Source organism: Hipposideros armiger, unplaced genomic scaffold (genome assembly GCF_001890085.2).
Source record: "Hipposideros armiger isolate ML-2016 unplaced genomic scaffold, ASM189008v1 scaffold_283, whole genome shotgun sequence".
NCBI lineage: Eukaryota > Metazoa > Chordata > Mammalia > Chiroptera > Hipposideridae > Hipposideros > Hipposideros armiger.
The window spans coordinates 1,811,991-1,830,799 of record NW_017731633.1 but is presented as its reverse complement, the minus strand read 5'-3'; the positions used below and the strand labels follow the sequence as shown (position 1 = coordinate 1,830,799).

At 55.2% G+C, this 18,809-nt stretch overlaps 2 protein-coding genes across 3 annotated transcripts in view; both read left to right on the top strand.

The window, feature by feature from the left end:
- The window catches only part of NAPSA (napsin A aspartic peptidase), a 20,571-nt gene extending 15,227 nt beyond the window's left edge, over positions 1-5,344 (top strand). Inside the window, exons 2-9 of one of the 2 annotated variants that reach the window (XM_019658316.1) lie at positions 25-139; positions 248-371; positions 526-644; positions 1,007-1,206; positions 2,203-2,325; positions 2,452-2,596; positions 4,736-4,834; positions 5,043-5,344. In XM_019658316.1, coding sequence (XP_019513861.1) covers positions 25-139; positions 248-371; positions 526-644; positions 1,007-1,206; positions 2,203-2,325; positions 2,452-2,596; positions 4,736-4,834; positions 5,043-5,234 — 1,117 coding nt within the window. In that variant the 3' untranslated portion in view covers positions 5,235-5,344. The remainder of the gene's footprint in view (positions 1-24; positions 140-247; positions 372-525; positions 645-1,006; positions 1,207-2,202; positions 2,326-2,451; positions 2,597-4,735; positions 4,835-5,042) is intronic. The other variant, XM_019658317.1, reaches the window with a different exon arrangement.
- A 106-nt stretch (positions 5,345-5,450) lies between these two features.
- Positions 5,451-18,809, top strand: part of KCNC3 (potassium voltage-gated channel subfamily C member 3) — a 20,649-nt gene continuing 7,290 nt past the window's right edge. Inside the window, exons 1-5 of the mRNA XM_019658164.1 lie at positions 5,451-5,950; positions 8,043-9,702; positions 11,116-11,883; positions 15,989-17,096; positions 18,650-18,808. Coding sequence (XP_019513709.1) covers positions 9,589-9,702; positions 11,116-11,883; positions 15,989-17,096; positions 18,650-18,808 — 2,149 coding nt within the window. The 5' untranslated portion in view covers positions 5,451-5,950; positions 8,043-9,588. The remainder of the gene's footprint in view (positions 5,951-8,042; positions 9,703-11,115; positions 11,884-15,988; positions 17,097-18,649; position 18,809) is intronic.

Sequence of the window (18,809 nt, the reverse complement as noted above, 5' to 3'; positions counted from 1 at the left end):
CTGTCAGTATCTTCCTCCTCACAGGATCCCTCTTCGCCGAGGCTACACTGGATACAGAACCCTGAACCCACTGAGAGGATGGGGGACCCCATCCCCTGGGGGCAAGCCCACCATTGTGCCTCTCTCCAATTTCATGAATGTGAGTCACAGTCCCACATAGCCTCTACCCTCCTGCCAGTAAGTCAAGTTTTTCATTCTCTCTCTCTCTCTCTCTCTCTCTCTCTCTCTCTCTCTCTCTCTCCATCAGGTCCAATATTATGGAGAAATAGGGCTGGGAACGCCCCCACAAAACTTCTCTGTCGTCTTTGACACTGGCTCCTCCAATCTCTGGGTCCCGTCCAAGAGATGCTACTTCTTCAGTCTGCCCTGCTGTGAGCTCTCATGGGGGAGAATAAGGCTGAATTGGGGGTGGAGGAAGAAGGGAGGCTGGGCCTTGGTTTCCCAAGGGATTTTGAGGCACCCTTCTCTTCTGACATAACCTCACAGGGGAGACCCTAATGACACCTCCCTGTCCTTCTGACCTAGGGTTCCACCACCGTTTCAACTCCAACGTTTCTAGTTCCTTCAAGCCCAATGGAACTAAGTTTGCTATTCAATATGGAACTGGGCGGCTAAGCGGCATCCTGAGTGAGGACAAGCTGACTGTGCGTGACCTTCGACCCCAGGAAGGCTTGACCCTGGGAGGACCCCAAAGTCTAAGATAATCTGGTTTAGGGAGGGGCCTGAGGTAGTGAAACTTCCTGAGCAAATGAGTGTGGCTTAAGTGGTGAGGAGGGGCTTTGTGGGTAAAGAGGCAGGGCTTCCCATACAGGGGCAGGGTTTCCCAAGCTTGGAGCAGGCAACCTGGGTAAAGGGGTGGCTTAAGCGGGAAGGCAAAGCTTCCTAGGCAGTTGAAGGTTTCCAGATGTCCCCAGACCTGGGATTCAGGCCTTGGTTGGGGAGCTCTCAGGGATATGTAGGAAGTGCCCTCCCAGAAATAACTTGCCCCATTTGAATCTTCCCCTAGATTGGGGGAATCACGGGTGCATCAGTGATTTTCGGGGAGGCTCTGTGGGAGCCCAGTCTGGTCTTCACTTTTGCTCACTTCGATGGGATATTGGGCCTCGGTTTTCCCAGTCTGGCTGTGGAAGGAGTTCAGCCCCCACTGGATACAATGGTGGACCAGGGTCTACTGGATAAGCCTGTCTTCTCCTTCTACCTCAGCAGGTAATGGGGGAGGGTCTACCTTCCTATGAGTCCCAGCCCCAAGGAGGAAGTTCTGCCTGCCTTCAGGAAGTCCCAATAAAGGAAGTTCCACCCTCCATTCAGGAAGTCACTGAGCTACTCTCCAGTTAGAAAGTCACACACCCAACACAGGAAGTTCACCTACCCAATATAAGAAACACCTGAGCCCTATTCAGAAGTGTCACTCACTAAGCAACACCTTAAGATATATTAAAGAAACTCACCATCATTTAAAATGTTCCATGTTTCCAACTCAAACCAGGAAACTCCATGCCCTATCCAATCAAATACTTAATTTAAGAACCCCCTCTTCACCATAAGGAAAGCCCAAATCCCATTTTAGAACACACACACAGGAAGTCAGGAATTGCCCATTTTAATCCAGGAAGTCCCACTTACCTTTTAGGAAGCTCAACCTTAAGCTCAGAAAGTCCCACCCCCTTCCAGGAATTCTCCACCTCCCCTCCCATAGGCCCATTCCCCACAAGCAGAAAATCGTATGCCCATTCAGTTATTCTGATGTCCAGCCTACTCAGAAAGTCCCACCCCCTCTTTCCATCACTCTCAGGTAACTCAGGAAGTCTATTGCCTCTAAATTTCAAGACATGTAATTCAAAACGTCTCCCCATCCACCAGGAATCGCCCTACTTCTACACTATCGCAGCTTCCAGGGCCAATTCAGGAACCCCAATGCTCCACTTAAATCTCCCCCCAGAAAAGTTCTAACTTCCATAGCCAAATCGGGAAGTCCCACCCCCACTCCAGGAAGTCCTCAAGGCACTAAACTCACCACTGGGAAAGACTCATTTCTCTTTACTTCTTGCCTTGCTTCCAGTCCCAACATTTTTGTCCTGCCTCCATCTCACTACCCCATCTAGAACCCAGAAACCACTCCGCTGGCAGGAAGTCCCTTCCTTGGTCACTCCTGGGGCTGGCAGGGGAAACTCTGGTGACACTGACAGCACTCTGTCTCTGCAGGGACCCTGAAGTGGTTGATGGAGGAGAGCTGGTTCTAGGTGGCTCAGACCCAGCACACTACATCCCACCCCTCACCTATGTGCCAGTCACCATCCCTGCCTACTGGCAGATCCACATGGAACGGTGAGGAACCTGGCCTCCTAGGTCTGGGAGGAGTGGGCTGGAGATTGACCTCCAGTGTTTTTTCTGGGGAAGGGAACTGCGGACCTGGATTCTTGGCTCTAAAGACCATCCCATTCCACCTTACAGTGTAAAGGTGGGCACAGGGCTGACTCTTTGTGCTCAGGGCTGTGCTGCCATTCTGGATACCGGCACATCTCTCATCACGGGACCCTCCGAGGAGATCCAGGCCCTACAGGCAGCCATTGGGGGATTCCCCCTGCCGATGGGGGAGGTGAGGACCCGGTGTCTGGTGGGTGTGGGCTGGGCAGACTAATGGGGATTTAATGGCAGACACTGAGCAGGATGCTGGGGTCTGAGGGTGGGAATCAGGTGGCTAGGAGGCACCCCAGGGGAGAAGGTACTGTACCTTGTGAGTGACAGGCTGGGGAGGGAGGCAAGTGAAAGGAAGCAAGGACACTTCCCAAGTGTCTACTCTAGGTGACTCAGTGGACAGGAGGAGATGATGATGCAGGTTTATTCAGGACTGGATGGGAGTGAGGCTAGGAGGTCCGGGGATGTCTGGGGGAGGTGTGGAAGCAGCTCGGACATCATATTTAGGGGCCATCAGCCCTTAAGACAGTAAACACAGCCATGGAGGAGGGGAGCCCTCCCTGGGAGAGACGAGGTCCCAGGAACAGCCTTGGGGAACACCCACGTGGAGTGAAAGTGGAGACAGGGCAGGAGCAGCCAGAGGCAGGGAGGAACACCTGGAGCGCGTAGGCTCACAGAAGCCACACAGGCGTCATGGAGTGGGGTGCAGTGCAATATAAGAGCTGCACACTCACTTCCACCTCAGGAGGCCCTGCAGAGTCCCAGGTCTGAATTTCTGTGACTCCATCATTGTGCACTTCGGCACTTCTGAGAGGATGGAGAAAACGCAGTTCCTGAGGTTCCAGGTCAAGCACCTAGGACATATATGTAGCCTTGTAGGAGCCAAAGGAACCAGGTAGATCATAGTGGTTATGGAAGTGGGTTACCCAGGTTAGAATCCGGGCCTGCCATTTACTGGCTGTGTTGTCTTGGACAAGTCACTTAACATTCCTTGGCCTCAGTTTCCTAATCCCTAAAATAGGGTTACTGACATTCACCTCTTAGGTATGTTGTGAAAACTGAATCAATTAATCCACTTAAGGTGCTTAGAACAATGCTTTGATGCCTGTTGTTGCTGTTATCTCTGTTGTCAAGAGTGTTATACACTCATTCAACTTTGTTTTCACCATTCCTTGCCTTCCCAAAAAGGTCATTAATACTGGTTTGGTTTTTGTTTTTTTTGAAAGATTTTTATTAGGGAATTGGGGGATGGGAGTAGCGCTGGGAAATTGGGGGAAGAAAAACAGACAAGTTGCTGTCCTTTTGTTCTTCAGTCTAGTTGTGGAGGACGTTGCTTCACTGGCCCAAGTTGGCACCATCATTGCGCTCTTCCCGGGCGAGGCAGATCAGTCACCGGCTTCTGGATGGCTGCTCACTGTGGCTGCTGGCCGCTCATGCTGGCTGCTGGCTGTTGCCGGCGACTCACAGCAGCCCAGCTCCAGGTTGAGCTGTTGTTCAGCATCTTAGCTGTGGAGGGCAGTGTCACTGGCCCTCATATGTGGGATCCGAACCAGGGTCCTCTGGCATCCCAAGCCAGTTCTTAACCAACGCGCCACTCGGCCGGCCCCCAATACTGGTTTTTTAAGGAAGATAAACTTCTTGGGTTATGAACAATTGCCTCATATTATATTGTTAGGTGCTTGGGAGTAGTGGGAACTGAGGCTAACTGGAGAACACATGCCCCATTAATCTAAAAGGAACAGTTCTCAGCTACTCAGCTCCAGCCAAGTATTGCCATGTGGGAAAAGCCAGGTCTTCTGGTTTGTTGCAGAAACCTGAAAACATTATTTGTAAGCTCCTATTTGTAAATAATAGCACTTACTATGTGTCAGGGATCCTTCCAAGCTAACTCATTTCTTTCTCACCCAGCATCCCTATGAGGTATTATCATCTACTTTTTCAGATTGGAAATTGAGGCACAGAGAGGTTAAGTAACTTTATAAGGCTGCACAGCAGTAAACTCCACAGAAAACCACCTGTACCACCATGGTGTACAGTTGGTATCTATTTTAAAAAACATTTTAGACACAGTGTAAGATAAATACACCTGCAGGCGTACAGTTAGAGGAAAAAAGGGTTTGTTCAAATGGGAGCCTAGGGGAAGCGGCAACAATTCTATAGTCTAAAGGAAGAGATGGTAAAGCTACAGACGGCAGCAGCGCCTGACCACACGAGGCTCTGAACACCTAACTGCCCAGTATAGTATGGAACTGGGGAGCCACAGAAGGAATTTGAGCAGAGCAGGAATCCCTCATCTCCACTTGTTCCTCTTGTGCCTCAGTCTTTCATCCAGTGCTCGATAATCTCAACGCTCCCCCCAGTCTCCTTCAACCTTGGGGGGATCTGGTTTAACCTGACGGCCCAGGACTACGTCATCCAGGTAGGTAGCCGTTAGAATGACGCCAGAGTGACGCGGTAAGTTGGGGTTTGAGAGGGTGGAGCTGGGAGTGAGACCTCACAAGGACGGAGTAGGGGCAACAGAAACGTTTCGTGTACCCGGGGTAGTGGGCGAGCCGAAGCCTTGGCTCCCAGAGAAGTGGCGGGGTCGGTGGACGTGACACCCAGTGGCCCGGCTTGTCACACTGCAGATTGCTCGGGGTGGCGTCCGCCTCTGTTTGTCCGGCTTCAAGGCCCTGGATATACCTCCTCCCGAAGGGCCCTTCTGGATCCTCGGCGATGTCTTCTTGCGCAGCTATGTGGCGGTCTTCGACCGTGGGAACATAAAAGAAGGTGCCCGAGTAGGGCTGGCGCGCGCACGGTCTCGCAGAGCCGGACGCTGAGGTGGTCCACGCAGGCGCAGTTTCCCGATTGACGTCCTGGTTAGGCGCCTGCGCACCGGATGGTAGCCGAGACCTCACTTACTCTGTAGAAATTCACTATTTCCATTTAACCTACTGGGGCGCTTTTTTTTTCTTTAAGCGCGTGATATTTGAAGAAAAATTAGTGTCCGGCATCTGGAGTTCAGGAAAGAAAGGAGAAAGGTATCGCTCCTTTTCTCCTGGGCTCACACTGGTGAGGGGGGTCTTATTCCACGAATCCCATGAAGGCCCTCGTCTATATTTCCTCTCATCAAAGGCGCCCGTCACCGCGGAGCATCACGGACTTTGTAGTTCAGGCCGTGTTTACGGCCTGTCGGGGGCAGGCGCTGCCACAACATGCGTGGGAGGCGACAGGTCGCGACGGCAGCGACAGGTGGCAGCTGGGGGTGGCTGAAATCGTAAAAGGCTTTCCATCCTTGTTCTAAGGGGAGGAGATACCATTCCCGCAGACTTCATCTGTTCCTCCTCTCTCCTCTTGGGATTCCGGGACCCCTGGGTCCGCCATAAAGGCGGGGCCTGAAGCCCCCGGTTTGGGGGGAGCTGTGCTGTCCCTCCTCCGATGATGATGTCACTCCCCCCTCCGTAGCCTTTTGCTGCCCAGAGCTGCCGGGGCTGGGTCACCCCTCCCCCTATCGCCAGCCCCGGATTCCCCCATCCCCGCCCCGTCTCGACGTGGGGTGAGTACAGGGGAGGGGGAGAAAGCTCAGGGTCTGGGGGCGGTAAGACAGCCCAAATCCCAGTTTTGGAGGCGGGAGACGAGGGAGGCAGGGATTCAAAGATTACAGCGGAGAGATTCCCCTCAATAATGATCTTTGGGGACCAAGGATCGTAGGCAGAGTCCCCACACTTTCAGCTTTAGTGTCCGGGAGACCCTCTTTCCTGGATTTGGAACTGGCAGGCATGGAGCAGAGGAACAAGAAGCCTACAATTCAGGAAGGGAAAGACCCCGGATTGGGGAATGGGAAAGGGAGAGTTTGGAGGGGGCGCGGAGGATGACAAGGTGGGGGTCTGGAGCTTTCAGGAATTTTGTGCTTGAGGACCTGGGAAAGGATAGATTGGGAAAGAGGAGGGATGGGGAAAGGATGTGAAGACGTGGACAGACGTTGGCTTCCCCCTCCTGGTGTCTGTTGATAAAAATCGAGTTTGCTTCCCCCTGTCTGTTTGCAGGGTTGGGTGTCCCGTAACCCGAGCCCTCAGTATGCCTCCAGAAGCCCCCCACCCCCTGCCCCACCACATGGGTGGAGAATTCAGGTTCATAAATCCCCCACATACCCTGGTGGGGCCTGGGGAGAGCCATGAGGGGGTGACGGCATCCAATTTCCCAGGGCCTAATGAAGTCTGGACCATCCTGTTACTCCTTGCCTCCAGCCCCCGCCCGCCTCACATTGTCTCTAATCCCGAATCTCATCCCATATTCTCCCCTATCCAGCCTTGCTCACCCTTCCTGCCCCCCAGCCCGCACTTTCTCCCACACCTTCTGACCTCTGCAAAAACGCTGAGTTGGTAACTTTATCCCGTGCCTGGCTGCTGTCAAAAGCAGAAAAGAATAGTTGGGGGGGGGGTAAGGGAGGATGGCTGACTTGAGTCCTTATCCTAGCTCTTACTCCCTGCTCCTAGTGCCTTACCCATCCCCTGTTCCAGCCTCCATCCCCGACTTGCCTAGAGACTTACTCAACCCAAGCCCAGTCCCTCACCTCAGGATTCACTGCTTCTGCCTGGGGGTACACCAGAATTCGGGCCAGAGAGGAGTAGGAAGCCCCGGTGTCTTTTCTCTGCCCTCCTGGGTCCCATCGGGGGCTTGAGGACTGCCCCAGGATACTGGATCAAAGGCAGTGGGAATCCCAGGGTCTGGGGTGGGGGTGAGGGAAACTACCTCCCTTGTCCGCAGCACAGGCCCCACTTCTGCAACTCTCTGCAGTGACGCAACCTGGAGTCCTGGCCAGGATGGGGGATTCAAGGGAGTGATGGGTGATGGGGGTGGGGGTGGGGGAGAGCCTGAGAGAAAGGGTCAGAGATCCAGACACAGGGACAGAGACCAAAGGACAGCAGGACAGTCTCAAAGAAGTGCGACAGAGACCCAGAAAGAGGGGGACAGAGACTCAGAACGGGGTGAAAGAGATGGGGGAAACAGAGACCCATGGAGGGAACAAAGAGAAAGAGAAAGGGCAGAAAGAGGAAAAGCAGGGAGAGGAGGGAAGAGACAGAGGAGGGGGAAAAGACTCAGGGAGGGAGAGGACAGAGACCCAGATGAATGGGCAGAGATCCAGGGAGAGAGAGAGAACAAAGCCTGGGGTGGGGGGTGGGGAGTATAGGACAGACACGCAAAGAGGAGGGACAGAGACCTGGAGGGCACAGAGACCCAGGGAGAGGGGCAGAGAAGCCCCAGAGAGAGCGGCAAATAAAAAAAGTAGAGACCAAGAGAAAGACACTGGGGTGGGAGGACCGAGACACGGTTGGAGGAAAAGATACTGAGGCTTACAAGAGCGAGCAAAGACTCAGGAGGGTGACAGATTCGGAGGACAAAGGCACAGCGACCCAGAGGGAGGGCAGAGACTTAGAAAAGAGGGGCCAGAGTCTCAGAGAAGTCAGGGCTGAGTCGGGGGGACAATTATTCAGAGAAAGGGGAGAAAAAGAGACAGACACGGGAGCGGGGGATGGGTGGGGAGGCTATACGAACCAGCCACCGCACCTGCAGAGGGAGGCGGCGGGCCAGGGACTGAGCAGCGGGAGGAAACCCGCAGCCCTGACCCGCCCCCTCCGTTCCCACAGGCCCCGCCTCCTCCCGCCGCAGCCGCTGGCCCCGCCTCGGCCCCTGCCACCCTGCGTCTCGGCCAGCCTAGGGGGCGGGCAGGAACTCCCCGGGACACGCCGCCTAGTTCTGGCCCCGCCCCTCCGTTAGCCCTGCCCTACTCTCCATCTCTCCACTCCCACCAAGACGAGAACATCTAACCCCGCCCTGTTCCCCATTGGCCCCGCCTTTTGCCTCAAACCTATTGGGTTTTTTCCCCTCTGCCTTCCTTAGGGCTCCCTCTTCGCCAGTCCTCAACCCATCCTTTTGTTCTCCTGTCTGCAGTCCGCCGTTATCTAGACCTCGTCCCCTTTCCCCCTCTTCAGTCCCCACTGACACTTAGGCTCTGGTCCCCAGGACTCTTCATTTCATGTCCCGTCCTCCCCCCAGCCCCGTCCAACCTGGTAGCTTTGTACTCTTTGCAGGTCTCACCTTTCCCTTAGTACTCCAATCTACCGTTCTTTACCCTCTTTTACCCCTGCCCCGCCCCCGCCTACCCTAGTTGCTTTCAAGTCCCTTAAAGCCCCGTTGCTCCTAGTCTCGCCTTCCCACAGCCCATTCAAGACTTTTCGTAGACCCCACCCACCTTCCTCAGTCCCGCCCCATCCATCCTGACACTCATTTTCCCGGTCCAGCCCCGTCTGATCAGCCTGTTTGCAGCCCTGGCCCCGCTCCTTCACTACTTCGCCCCCTCCCGTAATCCTACCCAGACGCTCTCAGGTTTCCAGGCTTCGCTCCTCTCCGACCCTTCTCACTGGGTCTCAGTCCCTGTAACCGTTGCCTGTCCCCTTTTAGTCCGGCGTAGTGCCATTTCGCGTGAAAGTACTCTACTCTCAATTTCCAGTACCCGCCCTCATTCAGTCCCGCCCCCCATACTCTCCCAGCCCAATCAAGGCTGTTTCTAACTACTTTTTTTCGACCCCGCCTCTTCTTAAGATCTGCCCTGCCCTGTGGGAGCAATGCTAGGAGCCCAACCCCACCACCTCCATCTGTCCTTTCGTAGCAGGTTTGGCTTGTCTGCTCTTTAGCTCCGGCCCGCTTATCCATCCCTGTCCAATCAGAACGGTCTACCCCACTGTAGCCCCGCCCATCGCTCTGCTCCTCTAGGCCTCTCTAAATAGCTTGGTCTTGTTCCTTTTCTCTGCCTGGCTCCCTCTTTTTTTTCCGTTTAATCTGACTTCTTTCTTATTTAGCCCCGCCTCCTCTGTTCTCTTGGTGCTGCCAAGCCAACAGACGTTAGCGGTGCATCCAGCCTCTTTTAACACCTCCCCCCGTTCCTTCCTTCGGAAAGAGCCAATCGGTGTGCTTCATCTGCTGCCCCGCCCCGTCCACCTAGGCAGTGTTAACAGTTTCTGTCCTAATCTGTGCTTCAGCCCCACCCCATCTCCCCCAGACCAATCACTTCGATTCCTCCCTACTTCGGCCCCGCCTCCTCACTTATTGTTTCTTCCTACCCAATCACGTCTGCCTCTTCCCCTGAGGTCCCGCCCTCAAGGCCCCGCCCCCCATCGCCCCGCCCCCCGGCCAATGCTGAGCTCAGTCTGCGTCTCGTCCTTCCGCGGGCGCCAGGGGGCCAGCAAGCAGCCGCCGCCGCTGCAGCCGCCCGAGTCCCCTCCGCCGCTGCCACCGCCGNGATACTATGTAGCTGTTTAAAGAGTGAGGTATATTTAAGTATAAGGGATGAAGGACACTGATGTCTGCAACTTAATTGGAAATCAAGAAAATGAGATGGATGGAGGAATGGACAGAGTAGTGTGTCTCAAGCTTGGCACTATTGACATTTGGGGTCAGGTAATTCTTTGTTGTGGGGGTTATCCTGTGCATAGTAGGATGTTTAGCAACTTCCTTAGCCACTACCCACTAGATGCCTGTAGCACCCACCCCAGTTGTGACAGCCAAAATGTCCCCTGGAGAGAAAAGAGCTCCCCAGTTGAGAACCACTTGGATAAAGAGATGGAGAGATGGATAGAAATCAGATAATGCAAATATAGCAAAATGTTAATGTAAAATTTAGGTAGTGAGTATACAAGTGATCATAGTAAAATTCTTTCAATTTTGCAGTATGTTTGAAATTTTTCATAATTAAATGTTTGAGAAAAAGGAATGAGGTAAATCTATGTACTCTAATTTTTAAAGACATGCAAAAACAGAATGTTAAGTGATAAAAATTGGACACCAAAGAATTCAAGTGATCCATTTTATGTGACATTCAAGAACAGGCAAAACTAAGCTGTGATCATAGAAGTTAGGGTACTAGTCAAGGGGACATTAACTGGGGACAGTCACAGAGAACCTTCTGGGGAGCTGGCAATGTTCTATATTTTGATCTGGGGGGAAATTACTCGGGTATATGCATATGTAAAAATCCGTTAAGTTGATTATGTAAATGTCCAAGTGTTTAGAGGTGAAGAATATGATGTCTGAAACTTATTTTAAATACAGAGGGTGCCAAAAAAATGTATACACATTTTAAGAAAGGAAAACTGTATTAAAATTGTAACACTCAATATATACCGATAATAAAAGATGAATAAAAGTTACGTTTGACTTCTGCAATTACAATAGGTGCTCAAAGTGGTTACCATCAGCGTCCAGACACTTCTGATTACAGCGAACTACTGCTTGAGCAACGTTGACCAAATTATCCACCCCTGGTATATATAATAAAAATGGGTTGCTAGATAGATAGAGGGACAGACAACTGGATAGATGTGTAATGAAGAGAACCCAGTAAAATATGTTAGTTGCAGAATCAAGGTGTTGGGTAATGGGGTTCACTATATAATTCTTCCAATTTTGCTGTATGCTTGAAAAATCTTCATAATAATATGTCAGGAAAAATAAAGCCATAGCACTGTGCACCTAAGATTTGTGCACTTTATAATATGGAAGTTATATCTATTTTTTTTAAGTCCAAGGTATATGGTTAAGTGGGGAAAAAAGTTGCTAATCAATAAGTAAAGTCAGCTTTTATTTACTTTTAAAAATGTGCCTGCTGATATTGGTATGTAAATCTAAGCTAGAAAACCAAAAGGACAGAATAGAGTTTCTCAGAAATGCTTGTGGGGCCAGCCAAGTGGCTCNCAGCCCGGCCCCGCCGCGTCCCCGGCGGGCCCCCCGGCATCCCGCGGGCCCGGGGACCGGCGCGCCGAGCCATGCCCCGGGCTGCCAGCGGCGGCCATGGGGCGGCACGGCGGCGGCGGTGGCGACAGCGGCAAGATCGTGATCAACGTGGGCGGTGTGCGCCATGAGACGTACCGCTCGACGCTGCGCACCCTGCCGGGGACGCGGCTGGCAGGCCTGACGGAGCCCGAGGCAGCAGCGCGCTTCGACTACGACCCGGGCACCGACGAGTTCTTCTTCGACCGACACCCGGGCGTCTTCGCCTACGTGCTCAACTACTACCGCACGGGCAAGCTGCACTGCCCGGCCGACGTGTGCGGGCCCCTTTTCGAGGAGGAGCTCGGCTTCTGGGGCATCGACGAGACCGACGTGGAGGCCTGCTGCTGGATGACCTACCGGCAGCACCGTGATGCTGAGGAGGCGCTCGATTCCTTCGAGGCGCCCGACTCCGCGGGCGCCGCCAACGCTGCCAACGCCGCGGGCGCCCACGACGCGGGCCTGGACGACGAGGCGGGCGCGGGCGGCGGCGGACTGGACGGCGCGGGAGGAGAGCTCAAGCGTCTCTGCTTCCAGGACGCGGGCGGCGGCGCCGGGGGGCCGCCAGGGGGCGCGGGCGGCGCGGGCGGCACGTGGTGGCGCCGCTGGCAGCCCCGCGTGTGGGCGCTGTTCGAGGACCCCTACTCGTCGCGGGCCGCCAGGGTGAGCGCGCTGTCGGAGCCCCCATCCCTCTCTTCTCCCCATGCGTTCCCAAACCCTCAGGAGCGCCCCATCCCAACCCTCAGAATCCCATGGCCAGTCCCAGCCCATCCTGGTCTCTCTCAGCCTCCCAGCCTCATAAAAGCCTCTAACCCTAACCGTGAGTCTCCCTCTACTCCTCTGAACACACACCCCTCGCCTGGCCATCCCCAGATCCTCAGAAGACGTTTCTCCAACTTTCAGAATCCCCCAGATCCCTCCAAACCCCACTCCGCTTCTCTAGGCCACCCAAAACCCTTAGAAACTTCCTCCTGGGCTCCTCTGAAAAACTTCACCTCCGCCTTTTCTGGACCCCTCGAGGACTCTCAGAAGACCGTTCCCCAGCCTCAGAATCATCCCAAACCCTCTAAATCCCTTCTCACCTCGCTCGGTCACCCTTCAGATCCTCAGAAGACCCCTACTGGCCCTCATTTTTTTTTTTTTACCAGCTCCAGACCCTCAGAAGACATCCTTTCCTAATCCTCAAAGTGTCCCAGGTCCTGTAAATACTACCTACCCTTTCCCGCCCCCTGTAGACCCTTCAAAGCCCCCCTCACCAGCCCTCAGTCCCTTAGGCTCTCAACACCGCCCTGATTCACCTTTTGCCCCTGTCCCTACCCCACCCCCTCCCAAGTTGGAGTCTCCTGGCTATTTTTGAACCCCCCTGCTTCTTCTGTCCTCATAGTTTCAGAAGACTCCCCCACCCCAACCTCAGAGACTCCTGGATCCCTCCTGAACCTCCAAATAACTTGCTCTGGCTGGGACACTTCCACCTCCCCCTCACTGCAACAATGAGTCTTGGGACATCTTTCGTCCTGGGACCCTCAAGACCCCTCTGTGTTTATGTCCCTTCCTATATCCTTCACACCAACTCCCATCCCAAGGACTTTCCCCATAAAGCTCCAGACTTCCCCAAAACCTTTCACACTCCTCATTGTCTCCAAAAGAGTCCTGAGCCCCCATGATATGCCTGTCCTCTCCAGAACCTCCCATATGCTCTTCAGAATTGCTTCCTCCTCACCCATAGAGTCTCCCAGTGTCTCCCTTCCATCATTTAAACTGTATAGGCCACTCCGGTTCTCTGGGACATCCCTCCCCCAGCTTCCCAGTCCCTTGCCTAGTGGATAAAATGGCTTTCCCTCCTGCTCCAGAACTTCACCTAACCTCAATCTTCAGGACTTCACTCAAGTTATCAGCTCCAAAACGTCCTTCTCAAAATAGTTCCCAGTTCTTTCTCTCTTGCCTTGGCATCTTTCTACCCATCCCCCACCCCCCAGCCCTGCCTGCTCCCCCTATCCCCACACTCAGTCCAAAGCCCAGGAGGCTCCTCAGCTTCCTCCACTGTCCAAAGTGAACCAAAGAGCGCACACCCCAGCCCTCTTTCCTCCAGCCTTCTCTTTCTCAAAATCCTCAAATTTCCCCAAAGTTCCCTTCATCTTCCCCTCAAAACTTTTCTCAAACATTTGTAACTTCCCAGGCTAAAGAGCTACCCTTCCCCCTAGTTCTCCCTTGAATCTCTTCCTTCTCCTAACTTCCTTCCCATGTTGGAAGAGAGGTGGGCAGTTCAAAGTGGGGATAATTAGAAAGAAGGGGAAAGTGTAGCGACTCCGGGGACCCCTCCTAGCTTCCTGGGGACCCAAACACCCTAAGGAGCCGGCCCGGCCCCCTCCCCCCACAGTGCCGCGTCCTGAGCCAGGAAGGACGCGGAGGAGCCGCAGTGCCGCATTCACGCCGGGGGAGGGAGTGAGGGGGAGGGGGGCCGGAGGCACCGCATAAAGTTTAGTCCCCGGGAAGCGCTGAGTTGACGAGATTTGGGGTTGGGTGGGGGGAGGTGGGGAGGACGAGGTGCAGAAGGGACATGGCCCTAGATGCCCCCTCAGGCCTCTGAGCGGCCCCCCCCATGGCCTGGGGCGCCCTTTATTGTGACCCCATTGAACTGTGCTGTAGTGAGGCTAGAGGTCCCGGAAAGATACGGGGGTCACTCATTTACTCCACAAATGTTTTTTGAGTATCTATGGTGTGCCAAGCACTTTCCAGCCTCCAAGTGAGATAGCTTGATAGAGCTGGGAGCTGAGGCCAATGCAAAGTGAAGGGTCCTGCCATACCTACCTGCCCCTCTCCCTTCCCTGTAATCTCTCTTTTCCTTCTTACAGGGACTTCATGCCCTCCTACCCCTTCTGCTTTTGAACCATTTGGGGGCAAGGGGTTAAACCAGTCCTGACGCTGTCCAGCCTCTACAGCTGCTCACTGCGGCGGTGCCCACCTTCCTTTCTGTGCCCTGGGAGGGAAGGAGTTAATCAAGCTCTCTACCCGCGGCCTCCCGCTGCGAAGCGGCGGCAGTGCGGCTGCGCATTGCCCCCTCGGTTCCAGCCCCGAAGGGGTTAAGCAGCTCCGGAACACTGCGGCTGCGCACTGCGGCGGGGGAGCTGACCGTGGTGCTGGGCGCCGCGCGCCCCGCCCCACCGTCCCCCCCCAACCTCCTTCCCGGCTCGGCCGGCCCGCCCCCACTGCGGTGCCGCAGCCTGCGCCGCGCGCCCTGCTCTGAGCTGGCGGGGGAGCACTGGGCATGCGCTCTGCGGCGGCCTCTGGCCTCTTAAACCACTGCGGAGAAAGGAAGAGGGGGGCGGGGCAGAGAGGGCCTGCTCTGACCCTAGCACACCCTAAGGTTTAGGGGTCCTCTCTGCGGTGGGCTCTGGCCCTCTTCTCTGTTCTACACCTCAGATTAAAGTCAAGCCCAGACCCTGTCCCCCACCCCTGTGGAGAGAGGGCAGTTCGGAGAGGGACTGTGCTGGCCTAAGGCCTAGAGTCCTCTGTAGCCTGACCCTGGCCCCCCTCTCCTCTGTACTACGGGCCCTTCCTCCTCCTTCTACTCATCTGGTTAAAACCCACGTCTTCGCCCTCCCCTCCCCTCTCCAAGGACTAACCCCGCTCTCTCCTCCTCCCCTCTACTATTTGATAAAGCCCACTATCATCTCTAGGGGCCTGATTCATTCCCTTCCTTCTCCAAGATCTTGACCCCACCCTCTTTCCTCTTCAAGGCTTTCATCAAAACCCACACCACCGCGCCACAAGACTGGTCATCCCCCATCCTGAAATTACCCAGGCAAGCTCCCACTCTTAATTCTCTGCACCTCTAACAAACCCCCACACCAGTCTTGCCCTCTCCCCCCAGGTCCAGGCCCCTGACCCTTCCTCTTGAGAGCTTTAAACCCCACTCTCCTCATCTCTATCCCTTTCCCTTTTTGCAGACTTGACATTTCACTTCCTTACCCCTTAAGGGCCCTAACACCGCTCCTCCCTTTTGTGGTTCCACCCCTGCTTTGAGCAATCTGGGCAAGGGCTTCACCCAGGTTTTTGCCTTTTCTGGGAATTGGCACCAAGGTCCTAAAACTCTGGCCCCATTCTGAGGCTTCTATACCCTAATACGAACTCAAACTTGTACCGAGTTCTAGACCCTGGGCCAAGCACTGTTTTTGGAGCCAGGCCTTTTGTCTACTCATCCAATATAATCCTCACAATAGTCCTATAAAAAACTTGAGGTTCAGAAAGCTTAATCAAGCCTTGACCAAGTTAGGCAGCGGAAAAGCTGGATTCAGACCCAAGCTTTCTTACTGTTAGCCATTTTGTGATCCCGCCTCCCTGCCCACCTTCTCCCTTTCCCCTTCCCTCAGCTCCAAACTCTCTGAGACACACAGGGTGTGTGATCTTAAGTCTCCTCCCCGCCACCTGGATCCAATAGCAGAACCCTTGGACCCTGCTGGGGAGCCCAGGGATAGGACACAGGGAACAGGAGGGTGCAGAGAGGTCATCTAGGAGGCAGTGCATGGGGCCAGAATTTGGTTTTTTTTTCTGGAAAGAAGTTGCCCATTTAGCTACTGGGGCCAGCTTTTCTCTGGAGCTGGGGGAGAGCTGCCTCTGATCCCCTACCTTCCCCTTTTGTGAGCTTTAGCGGGGAGAGGATCAGAGGGAAGAGTTTGGGGCTGGGAAAGGGGCCACTGGGAGGGTCTTGTGGAGATGGCTAGTCGACCAGGGTCACCTTTCACCCTCTCTCTCCCACTCTGCCCCGCAGTATGTGGCCTTCGCCTCCCTCTTCTTCATCCTCATCTCCATCACCACCTTCTGCCTGGAGACCCACGAGGGCTTTATTCACATCAGCAACAAGACGGTAACGCAAGCCTCCCCGATTCCCGGGGCCCCGCCTGAGAACATCACCAACGTGGAGGTGGAGACGGAGCCCTTCCTGACATATGTGGAGGGCGTGTGCGTGGTCTGGTTCACCTTCGAGTTCCTCATGCGCATCACCTTCTGCCCCGACAAGGTGGAATTTCTCAAGAGTAGCCTCAATATCATCGACTGTGTGGCCATCCTGCCCTTCTATCTTGAGGTGGGCCTCTCGGGCCTCAGCTCCAAGGCCGCGAAGGACGTGCTGGGCTTCCTGCGCGTGGTCCGCTTCGTGCGCATCCTGCGCATCTTCAAGCTCACGCGCCACTTCGTGGGGCTGCGCGTCCTGGGGCACACGCTTCGCGCCAGCACCAATGAGTTCCTGCTGCTTATTATCTTCCTGGCCCTGGGGGTGCTCATCTTCGCCACCATGATCTACTATGCTGAGCGCATTGGCGCTGACCCTGATGACATCCTGGGCTCCAACCACACCTACTTCAAGAACATCCCCATCGGCTTCTGGTGGGCTGTGGTCACCATGACCACTCTGGGTTATGGAGACATGTACCCTAAGACATGGTCGGGGATGCTGGTCGGGGCACTGTGTGCCCTGGCGGGGGTGCTCACCATCGCCATGCCCGTGCCCGTCATTGTCAACAACTTTGGCATGTACTATTCGCTGGCCATGGCCAAGCAGAAGCTGCCCAAGAAGAAGAACAAACACATCCCTCGGCCCCCGCAGCCTGGCTCACCTAACTACTGCAAGCCTGACCCACCCCCGCCGCCCCCACCCCACCCTCACCATGGCAGCGGTGGCATCAGCCCCCCACCGCCTATCACCCCACCCTCCATGGGGGTGACTGTGGCTGGGGCCTACCCGCCGGGGCCCCACACGCACCCCGGGCTGCTCAGGGGTGGAGCGGGTGGGCTGGGGATCATGGGGCTGCCTCCTCTGCCGGCCCCTGGGGAGCCTTGCCCATTGGCTCAGGAGGAAGTGATTGAGATCAACCGGGCAGGTGAGGAGGGGACACTGGGGGACGGGTGGGGGCACAGGTGGAGAGACCTATGGGAGGAGGTGGGGAGGTTTGGAGGGGGGCAGAACGTGGATGCTGAGGGCAACAGGGAGGGGAGAGAGAAAAGTGAACAGCAATTGCTGAGGCCAGAGAAGTGGCACAGAAATAGACAGTGACAGATTTTGTGTAAAAGACAGTTTTGGGGAGAGACAGACTTGCAGCCAAGGTATTCAGGGAGACCAGGGAGGCAGAGTAATCAGTCAGTGGTGAGAGGGACTCAGAGAAACAAAGAGGGACTCAGAGGGACACACACAGGGAGAGAAGGGCTCACGGACCTGCCCAAGACAAACTGCCAAGAGACAGTTGTAGCATCAGAGTCTCCTGGAGACGACTCTGAGAAGAGAGTGAAGGCAACTGTCTGGAGCCAAGAGATTGTCACTGAGAAGGGAGAGAGAGAGGACAGAGATGGAGCGGGAGGTGGGGGATCAGCAGCAGAAAGTTCAGGTTTGAATAACAGTGAGACCAAGAAAGGAGACAGGACTTAAAACTAAAAACTAAGAGTCAGAGAGGCCAGGGGAGAGAGGCTCAGAGGGTGGAAAGGCCATGCGACAGGACGGTGACTTGGAACTCAGGGCCCAGTCTCTGACTCTGCAGAGGGGTCTGAGAGAAATTCAGAGAGAAGTTGCCAAGAGGAAGAGGTGAAGCGAGAGAGATGGAGAAGAGGACTGTGCCTCTGTGGCCCCCAGGGGAATCTGTGCCTCAGAGGCAGTGATGGGGGCGTCAGTCTGGGAGGAAGGAGAGGCTGGTGGGCCCCACCCCCATGTCTTAAGTAGGTCAAGAAAGGGAGCTGGGCCGCCCGGCCCCCATCTTGCTCCCTCAGCCACTGACCCAGTTTCACACCAATTAAAAATAGCTCGAGTCAGAGCCTGGGGGACCCCCACTTCCCCCTCCCTCATCTGTCACCTTCCTAACCCTTTCCCACTGTGTCCTTTCCAGCACCCAACACCCCTCCCTGAACAACCACCTCCCAGTCCCCTACATCCCCCGCAGTCACCTACCCCAACCCAGTACCCTACCCCAGCCCTGCCCTACTCAATTCACTTCATCCAACCCCCCTCCCAATGCTCTGTGTCCTAGCCTAGCTTGTTTCCCAGCCACCTCTTCCCCATGTCCTGCCTGGAAACACACTGCACCCTACCCCAGCTGTGCCCTTCCTAGCACCCAACACCAAGCCTGACCACCACTTCCTAACACTCAACGTCCTCCCTCAACCCACCTCCATCCAGTACTGTCTCCTGACCACCCTTCCCTACCCTGTTGTCTTTCCCAACACTCAACAACCTCCCCCAGTGACCCATTCCCCGGACCCACCAGCCACGCCCCCCCTAACATCATGCTCCCAACTGAGCCCCTCTCCCACCCCCTTCTAACCCTGCCCTTCAGCCATCTACTTCCAGCAAGCAAGGATGCTGGCTCTCTCCTTGCTGATCTCGCCCCCACCATGAGTTCCCCAACCTCACTCTCTTCTTTGTGTCTATCTGATCCTGGGGACGCAGATCCCCGCCCCAATGGGGACCCAGCAGCAGCCGCGCTTGCCCATGAGGACTGCCCAGCCATCGACCAGCCCGCCATGTCCCCCGAAGACAAGAGCCCCATCACCCCTGGGAGCCGGGGCCGCTACAGCCGGGACCGAGCCTGCTTCCTCCTCACGGACTT